At 51.7% G+C, this 9,474-nt stretch overlaps 1 protein-coding gene across 1 annotated transcript; it reads left to right on the top strand.

Moving 5' to 3' along the window:
* The first annotated feature begins 2,256 nt into the window (after positions 1-2,256).
* On the top strand, positions 2,257-9,259 carry CRYGS (crystallin gamma S). The gene is made up of 4 exons (XM_039914370.1): positions 2,257-2,273; positions 4,637-4,733; positions 6,684-7,097; positions 8,867-9,259. The coding sequence occupies exons 1-4, from the start codon at positions 2,257-2,259 to the stop codon at positions 9,137-9,139; spliced, it is 801 nt and encodes a 266-aa protein (XP_039770304.1). The 3' UTR covers positions 9,140-9,259.
* Positions 9,260-9,474: the final 215 nt, after the last annotated feature.

Genomic DNA, 9,474 nt, shown 5'->3' with positions numbered 1-9,474 from the left:
GCCTTTAAAGCTCTCCATCTTCTTGTCCTCTCCTGCCTCACCTCACTTCCCTCCTTTTACCACCCACCTCTCACACTTTGCTCCTCTAGCGCTAACCTCACTGTGCCGCCATCTCGCCTGTCTCGCCGCCATCCCCTAGCCCGCATCCTGCCTCCTGGCAGGCCCTCCCTCCTCCAATCCGACAGACAATTGCTCTCCCCGGCTTCAAAACCTTATCGAAGAGGCCTCCAAGAGGCCTTCCCAGACTCAGCCCCACTTTTCCTCATCTCCCACTCCCTTCTGCGTCGCCCTGCCTCGCTCCCTTTGCTCTTCCCCCCTCCCAGCCCCGCAGCACTTATGTACGGATCTGTCATTTTATCCCTGGCCCCCAAATCTGCCAATCCCTCCCTCCTCATGGAAGGAAGACCTGTGATCTCATCCTCGCGGAATCAATAAGTGACTGAAAAGTCCTGACCATTTCCGAGGCAAGTTTACCCGGTGCAACTTTGAGGGAACAACTTTGAGGGAACAGTTGGGAAGCTTGGCCGCACCAGCACTCGAGATGCAAGCCCTAGGATCTCAGAGCCGCATTCCGTCTGCGGACGTAGAGAGACTCTTTTGTCTCGAATAAGTTGCCCAGTCCTCTTGGATACCATGTTACAGGAGCAAGTAACTCGGAGGTCAAAAATGGAAGGTTGCTTCTTAACCGCTACACCCGGGAGTTGAGTCAGTTATTCATCCATTCATTCAATAGCATTTATTGAGCGCTTACTATGTGCAGAGCACTGTACTAAGCGCTTGGGATGTACAAATCGGTAACAGATAGAGACAGTCCCTGCCCTTTGACGGGCTTAAAGTCTAATCCGTAGCGAGATCAGGTGGGATGACACGGTAACAGCATTCCTCCCCCATGCCCCGTGGAGAGGATTTTTTTCAGTCAGTCAGTCGGTCCATCAGCCATACTCACTGAGTGCTTACTGTGCATGCAGAACACTCTACTAGAGAAGCAGCGTGGCTCAGTGGCAAGAGCCCGGGCTTGGGAGTCGGAGGTCATGGTTTCGAATCCCGGCTCTGTCGCTTGGCAGCTGTGTGACTGTGGGCAAGTCACTTCGCTTCTCTGGGCCTCAGTTACCTCACCTGGAAAATGGGGATGAAGACCGTGAGCCTCACGTGGGACAACCTGATTGCCCTCTATCTACCCCAGCGTTTAGAACAGTGCTCTGCACAAAGTAAGCATGCAACAAATACCAACATTATTATTACTAAGCACTTGGGAAAGTATAATGTGACAGAGTTGATAGATACACTCCCTCCCCACCTTGCACTTACAGGTTAGAGAGGGAGAGAGAGGTTTAGAGAAGTCTAGAGAATCAGCACGGCCTAGTGGCAAGAGCACGGGCTTGGGAGTCGGAAGATGTGGGTTCTAATCCTGACTCCACCACTCGTCTGCATGTGACTGTGGGCAAGTCACTTAACTTCTCTGTGCCTCAGTTACCTCATTTGTAAAATGGGGATTGAGACCGCGAGCCCCACGTGGGACAACCTGATCACCACGTATCTACCTCAGCATTTAGAACAGTGCTTGTGCCAGAGTAAGCGCTTAACAAACACCGTCATTATTATTATTTTGTTCATATAAGTAAATAAATGATGGATATGTATAGAAGTGCTGTGGGGCTGAGGGAGGGGGGAATAAAGGGGGCAAATCCGGGTGAAAGGGCGATGCAGAAGGGAGTGGGTGATGAGGAAGCGAGGGCTTAGTCAGGGAAGGCCTGTTGGCGGAGCTGTGCTTTTAGCAAGGTTTTTCATTTTTCATTTTAATTTTTATGGCTGGGCTCTGGTGGCCTGATTCAGCGGAACCCAAACTGCGCTGGGCCGTGGTAAGCAATAAAAGGGTTGCTGAAGCTTCCTTTATGTTCATAATCCCGTTTGCTTTTCTAGAAACCATCAATAGCCTCCAAACGACTGACTCAATATTTGGATCCCATTCTCATGACCAAGCAAATGTCTGGTTTGAAACTAACCCAGTATAAAAAGAGTCTCACCCAGTTGGTTCTCTGTGGCTGTTGGTGGACTCCCTTCAGCACCAAGGAAACCAGCCCACACACTGAAAATGTCTAAGACAGGTGCCAAGGTAAGTATATCTGCCTACCAGCGTCTTCCCTTTCCCCAGGAGGGGAGACTTTTAATTGTTTAATTTGCCTGTGTCCATCACTGGGAGAACAATATGGGTAAATGGTAAACCCGGCTTCTCTCTCTTGCCGGGGGTGACTAACGATGCGTCCTAAGCAAAGGTAAGGAACGCTGATTTTCTTCGTTCTCCCGTTGCCTCCTCGTCTCGTCTTGTGCTGTCGAGTCGTCTCCGACCACTGCGACTCCGTGGACGCGTCTCTCCCGGAACGGCCCACCTCCGTCTTGTAATCGTTCCGGTTGTGGATCCAGAGAGTTTTCTTGGTAAAAATGCGGAAGTGGCTTACCATTGCCTTCTTCCGCGCAGTAAACCTGAGTCCGCACCTTCGACTCTCTCCCGTGCCGCCGCTGCCCGGCACAGGGGAGTTTTGAGTTGTAGCAGATGGCCTGACACGGGCTAGTCACTGGACAAGCTAGGAATGGAATGGACAGGACTCTGCTCGAGTCTCCCTCCCATAGCCAAGACCGGTAGAGGACTGGAAACTCTCCAGGTGCCATCCTGAGCGGGGCTGTTGTCTCCTCCAGTACAGTTTTTTAATTACCTACCTTTATGCAGCTACTGTGTTCTGTCTAAACAAATAAAACAGGTAAGTCCCTTTTTATTCCTCGGGTGACTTCTTAGCGATAGAATGGGATGGATAGAGATAGAAAGAATGATAGATTGATAGAGAAGTGATAGATAGGGAAGCAGTATGGCCTAGTGGATAGAGCACGGGCCTGGGAGTCAGGAGGACCTGGACTCCGATTCCACCTTCGCCACTTGTTTGCGGTGTGACCTTGGGCAAGTCACTTAATCTCTCTGTGCCTCAGGTCCCTCATCTGTAAAATGGGGATTAAATCTGTGAGGCCCATGTGGGATAAGGACTGTGTCCAAACTGATTACCTTGTATCCACCCCAGCACTTAGTATAGTGCCCAGCACAGAGTAAGCGCTAAACAAATGCCACAAAAAAAAAGGTATAAAAACTTGATGGTATTTGTTTGCTCAGTTCCTGCAGATGCGTATTTAAGTGGAGACTCTGTGCCATACGCTGGGGTAGGTATTAAATAATCAGGTTGGACACAGTCTCTGGCCTACAAGAGGCTCACAGCTGAAAGAGAAGGGAGAACAGGTGTTGAATCCCCATTTTTCAGGTGAGGAAACTGAGGTACGAAGAAGTTAAGGCACTTGCCCATGATCACTCCGCGGGCCAGGAGCAGGGCAAGGATTAGAACCCAAGCCCTCTGACTCCCAGGTCTGAGCTCTTTCCACTAGTCTATGCTGCTCCTCCTTGTGAACCGAAGAACCGGACCCCTCTCCTCTCTCATTTCCACCAGTCAATCAATCAATCAATCCTATTTATTGAGTGCTTTCTCGGTGCAGAGCACTGTACTAAACGCTTGGGAGAGTAAGATACGACAGAGTCGGTAGACTCATTTCCTACCGTGGCTTAGTGGAAAAAGCGCGAGCTTGGGAGTCAGAGGTCGCAGGTTCTAATCACAGCTCCACTTCTTGTCAGCTGTGTGACTTTGGGCAAGTCACTTAACTTCTCTGTGCCTCAGTTACCTCATCTGGAAAATGGGAATTAAGACTGTGAGCCCCACGTGGGATAACCTGATTACATTGTATCTACCCAGCGCTTAGAACGGCGTTTGGCACATAGTAAGTGCTTAACAAATGCCCTCGTTATTATTATTATTATTACCCACAATGAGTAGACAATATAAAAGGGGAGATAGACATTGATACGCATGGCCTAGTGGCAAGAGCCGGGGTTTGGGAGTCAGAGGGCGTGGGTTCTAATCCCGGCTCTGCCACTTGTCTGCTGTGTGACCTTGGGCAAGTCACTCCACTTCTCTGGGCCTCAGCGACCTCATCTGAAAAATGGGGATTAAGACTGTGAGCTCCATGTGGGACAAATTGATTAACTTGTATCTACCCCAGAACTCAGAACAGTGCTTGGCACATAGTAAGCGCTTCCCAAATACCGTCATTATTATTACGATACATAAATAAATTGTGGCTATGAACACGAATGCCGTGGGGCTGAGGGAGGGGTGAATAAAGGGAGCAAATCCAAGTGCAAGGGCGACCCAGAAGAGAGTGGGAAAAGAGGAAATGGAGACGTAGTCGGAGAAGGCCTCTTGGAGGAGGTGTGCCTTCAATAAGGCTTCGAAGGGAGGGAGAGTCACTGTCCGTCGGATATGAGGAGGAAGGGCTTTCCAGGCCAGAGGCAGGACTTGGGCAAGAGGTCGGCGGTGAGATAGACGAGATGGACGTAGAGTGCGAAGGTTGGCGTTAGAGGAGCGGAGTGTCACGACTCCTTTAGATCATAAAAACTCATTTTGTAGTAGAAACAGTCAAGATTTAGGTTCTGCCCCTCTTCTCCCTCACCCCTCTCACGTACACACGCACCTCCCCGCCCCCTCCAGACTAAAGTGAGATCCAGGATATGAACAAGGGCAACCGGGAGCGTGTGTTCTTAGAGATCACACATTCTGGCCCCCCGCGACGTGAACGGATCCCACGGTGTTGAGGCCAACAACCTGTGCGTAGGTAAAGTGGAGCTTTTTGCTGGGTTGGAGGTATTATTTTTTACCTCGTACTTTCTGGTTGGCATTTGAGATCTAACTTCTATCGGAGCTTTCCTATGAGGCGCCCAGCTGCCGAGAGAAAAGTGACATCTGCTCTGTTAGGGGGCACCGGGTCTCGGAATGCAGAGCATTCATTCATTAGTATTTATTGAGCGCTTACTAGGTGCAGAGCACTGTACTAAGCTCTTGGAATGTACAATTCGGCAACAGATAGAGACAGGGAAGGTGGGATGGAAGCAGGGGTGAGATCAATCAGTGAGTCAGTCGTATTTACCGAGCTCTTACTGTGTGCAAAGAACTCTACTGAGGGCTTGGGAGAGTACAATATGACGATGCGACAGACACATTCCCTGCCCACAACGAGCTTACAGTCTAGAGGGGGAGAGAGACATTCATATCAATTAATAAATTGGGATGTACAAATCGGTAACAGATAGAGACGGTCCCCGTCCTTTGACGGGCTTACAGTCTAATCAACATTTGAAGCTTCAACATTTGAAGCTTACGGTCTTCAAATGTTGTCCTAGCCTTGGTGAATCTGATTGATAATAATATGAATGCTATTACTAATAACAGTGATAATCGTTAAGTTACAATTTTTATTATAATTGTTACAGTGCTATGTGCAAAGCTGAGGTAGAAACAACATCATCGGGTAAGACACAGGCCCTGTCCCTCATGGGGTTCACAGTCTAAGTAGGAGGGAGAATGATTATCAAATCCCCATTTTACAGATGAGGAAACTGAGGCCCAGAGAAGTTAGGTGAGCGAGCCGGGATTAGAACCCAGGTCTTCTGACTCCCAGACTAGTGCTATGTATTGTTCCTGACTCATATTATTTTTTGGTACTTGATAAGCTGTGCTGCGCGTCATGGAAGAGAGTCGAGAACAGAGACTCTACTGAGTGGAAGATGGCAGCGGTCAACACTCCCATATTTTTACCAAGAAAGCTCTATGGATAATAATAATAATAATGTTGGTATTTGTTAAGTGCTCACTATGTGCCGAGCACCGTTCTAAGCGCTGGGGTAGACACAGGGGAATCAGGTTGTCCCACGTGGGGCTCACAGTCTTAATCCCCATTTTACAGATGAGGGAACTGAGGCACAGAGAAGTTAAGTGACTTGCCCACAGTCACACAGCCGACAAGTGGCCGAGCCGGGATTCGAACTCATGAGCCCTGACTCCAAAGCCCGTGCTCTTTCCACTGAGCCACGCTGCTTCTCCAACCGGGTCGATTGCGGACGGAGAACGGGGCGCTCTGGGAGAGTTGCGTCCACGGAGTCGCTGTGGGTCAGAGACGACTCGGCAGCATGAGACTTGTTAAGCGCTTACTATGTGTCAAACGCTGATCTGAGCGCTGAGCTAGATACAAGTTAATTAGGCCGGACACAGTCCCTGTCCCGTACGGGGCTTGCGGTCTAGGTAGCGGGGAGAACGGGTATCCCCTCTTTGCAGTTGAGAGAGAACTGAGGCCCAGACCAATTAAGTTAGACCAATTAGAGAGGCAGCGTGGCTCAGTGGCAAGAGCCCGGGCTTGGGAGTCAGAGGTCATGGGTTCGAATCCCGGCTCGGCCACTTGTCAGCTGGGTGACTGTGGGCAGGTCGCTTCACTTCTCTGGGCCTCAGTTACCTCATCTGTAAAATGGGGATTAACTGTGAGCCTCACGTGGGACAACCTGATCACCCTGAATCTCCCCCAGCGCTTAGAACAGTGCTCTGCCCATAGTAAGTGCTTAACCAATACCAACATTATTATTATTATTGACTTGCCTAAGGTCACAGAGCAAGATACCGGCTTAGCCGGGCTGAGAACCCAGGTCCTCTGACTCCCAGGCTCGCGCTCTTTCCACTAGGCCCCGCTGCTGCTCTTCATTTTAGCTCTTTAGGAGGACAGAGCAGGAGAAACCACAAAGTGGCGCCGGAATATAAGAAATCCAGGTGGCATCCCGAATCCGGACTGAATCCGGAGGGCCTGAACTATATACCTCCACTCTGACCTCGTCTCTCAGCCCAACCGGGGAAATACCTAAAGAGGACCTTCCCGACAGAACCGAACCATCCGGACGTCCGTTCGGGAGGGAAGCACGTCCTCCTCTCTGTGTGTTTCAGATCACCTTCTACGAGGACAAGAACTTCCAGGGCCGCCGCTACGAGTGCGACTGCGACAGCGCGGATTTTCACACCTACCTGAGCCGCTGCAACTCCATCCGGGTGGACGGGGGTGCCTGGGTGGTCTACGAGAGGCCCAACTTCGCCGGGGCCATGTACGTTCTGACGCGGGGCGAGTACCCGGACTACCAGCGCTGGATGGGGCTCAGTGACCGCCTCGGCTCCTGCAAAGCCATCCATCTGGTGAGTCTGGGGGCGTCCCCTCCATTTCCTCTGAGGGGAAGCGGCGTGGCGTAGTGGATAGACCACGGGCCTGGGATTCTAATTCCCGTGGGTTCTAATTCCGGCTCTGCCGCTCGTCCGCTGTGTGGCCTTAGGCAAGTCGCTTCACTTCTCTGGGCCTCAGTTACCGCATCTTTAAAATGGGGATTAATAATAATAATAACGTTGGTATCTGTTAAGCGCTTACTGTGTACCGAGCACTGTTCTAAGCGCTGGGGTAGATACAGGGTCATCGGGTTGTGCCACGTGAGGCTCACAGTCTGAATCCACATTTTACAGATGAGGGCACTGAGAAGTTAAGTGATTTGCCCAAAGTTCGAGCCGGGATTAGAACGCATGACCTCTGACTCCTAAGCCCGGGCTGTTTCCCCTGAGCCACGCTGCTTCTCTAAAGACCGAGCCCCCTGCGGGACGGGGACTGTGTCCAGCTTGATGTGCTCGCATCCATCCCGGCATTTAGTACAGTGCCCCGACACATAGCAAGCGCTTATCAAATACCGCAATTATTATTAACTGTTGCAACCTTATTATCCTGCATCTACCCCAGTGCTTAGTACTGTGCCGGGCACACGGTAAGCGCTGAACAGATACCATGATTATTATTTAATTATTATAACCTGATTATCTTGCATCGGTACGCAGCGTGGTGTAGTGGATAGAGTGGATAGACTTCTGGAAGTCAAAGGTCATGAGTTCTAATTCTGCTGTGTGGGCTCGGGGAAATCGTTTCACCTCTCTGGGACTCAGTTACCTCATCTGTAAAATGGGGATCGATACGACGAGGCCCGCGTGGGACAGGGACCGTGTCCGGCCCGATTTGCTCGGACCACCCCCCGGCGCTTAGAACAGTACCCGGCACACAGTAAGTGCTTAACAAATGCCATAATTATCATTACTATTGCCCCACTGCTTACTAAAGTCTCTGGCACATAGTGAGCACTTTACAAATACCACAACTATCATTAATTATTACAATCTGATTATCCCCAGTGCTTAGTACCATGCCTGGCTCATAGTAAGTGCTTAACAAATTGTTGTGGTTGTCTTATGCTGAAGGCGTAAGACGGACACAGCGACGCCAAAGACACGTCTCTCCCAGAACGCCCCACTTCCATCCGCAATCGCTCCCGTAATGGATCCATAAAATTTGCTGGGTCAAAATCCGGAAGGGGTCGACCATTGCCGCCTTCCACGCAGTAAACGAGTCCGCCCTCACCTCTCTCCCGTGCCGCCGCTGCCCAGGACGGGGGAGTTTCGACTCGTAGCAGGTTGCCTTCCGCTCGCTAGTCGCTGGCCGAGCTAGGAATGGCCCGGACAGGCCTCTGCTTGACTCTCCCTCCCGTAATCGAGACCGGTAGAGGACTGGAAACCCTCCAGGCGCCACCCTGAGAGGGGAGTTAAGAAATCCCGTAAAATTAAATATGAAAGGGAATCAGAACGCAGGTGTCTAAGATCTGGGCTGGGGAGTCCGTAGCTGAGCTACCCTCGCCTAAGCGCCGGGGGACATACCGGGTAATCAGGTCGTCCCATGTGAGGCTCACAGTCCGAATCCACATTTTACAGATGGGGGCGGGGACGGTCTCTATCTGTTGCCGACTTGTTCATTCCAAGCGCTTAGGGCAGTGCTCTGCGCATAGTAAGCGCTCGACTATCGAACGAATGAATGAATAGCCGCCTTCTCGGGTTTTCTCGGCCGGAGGAGAGCGTAATCTTTGGGCCTCATTTCCCAGTCGAGCGGAGGCCAGTACAAGATCCAGATCTTCGAGAAGAGCGACTTCGGCGGCCAGATGTTCGAGGCCACGGAGGACTGCCCCTCCGTCCTGGAGCAGTTTCACCTCCGCGAGATCCACTCCTGCAAGGTGCCCGAAGGAGTCTGGGTGTTCTACGAGCAACCCAACTACCGCGGCCGCCAGTACCTCCTGGACAAGGAGGACTACCGGAAACCCGTCGACTGGGCCGCCGCCGGCCCCACCGTCCAGTCCTTCCGCCGCGTCGTGGAGTGAGGGCAGGGGCGGCAGGAGCCGGAGGAGGAGGAGGAGCTTACGGCTTCTCGGTCGGGGTTAACCTGCCCTCGGCCCCGTGACCCCGATCTCCCCCACCAATAAAGCGACTGGCGAGCGCAAACCCTCACCGCGTCTCCCTCTGAATGAGCGTTGGCGGGGAGAAGCCGTGGGGCCTAGCGGTGAGAGCAGGGATGGATTCTCATCTCGGCACCGTCACGGGTCTTCCGCGTGACCTCGGGAGAATCGCTAAACCTTCTCTCTGCCTCGGTTTCCTCGTCTGTAAAATGGGAATTTTTTCCCGCTCTCTCCTACTCGAACGGTGAGCCCCCTGCGGG

Source organism: Ornithorhynchus anatinus, chromosome 1, assembly GCF_004115215.2.
Source record: "Ornithorhynchus anatinus isolate Pmale09 chromosome 1, mOrnAna1.pri.v4, whole genome shotgun sequence".
NCBI lineage: Eukaryota > Metazoa > Chordata > Mammalia > Monotremata > Ornithorhynchidae > Ornithorhynchus > Ornithorhynchus anatinus.
Note: the sequence above shows the minus strand (reverse complement) of the source record. Positions and strands in the feature narration are given on the sequence as shown.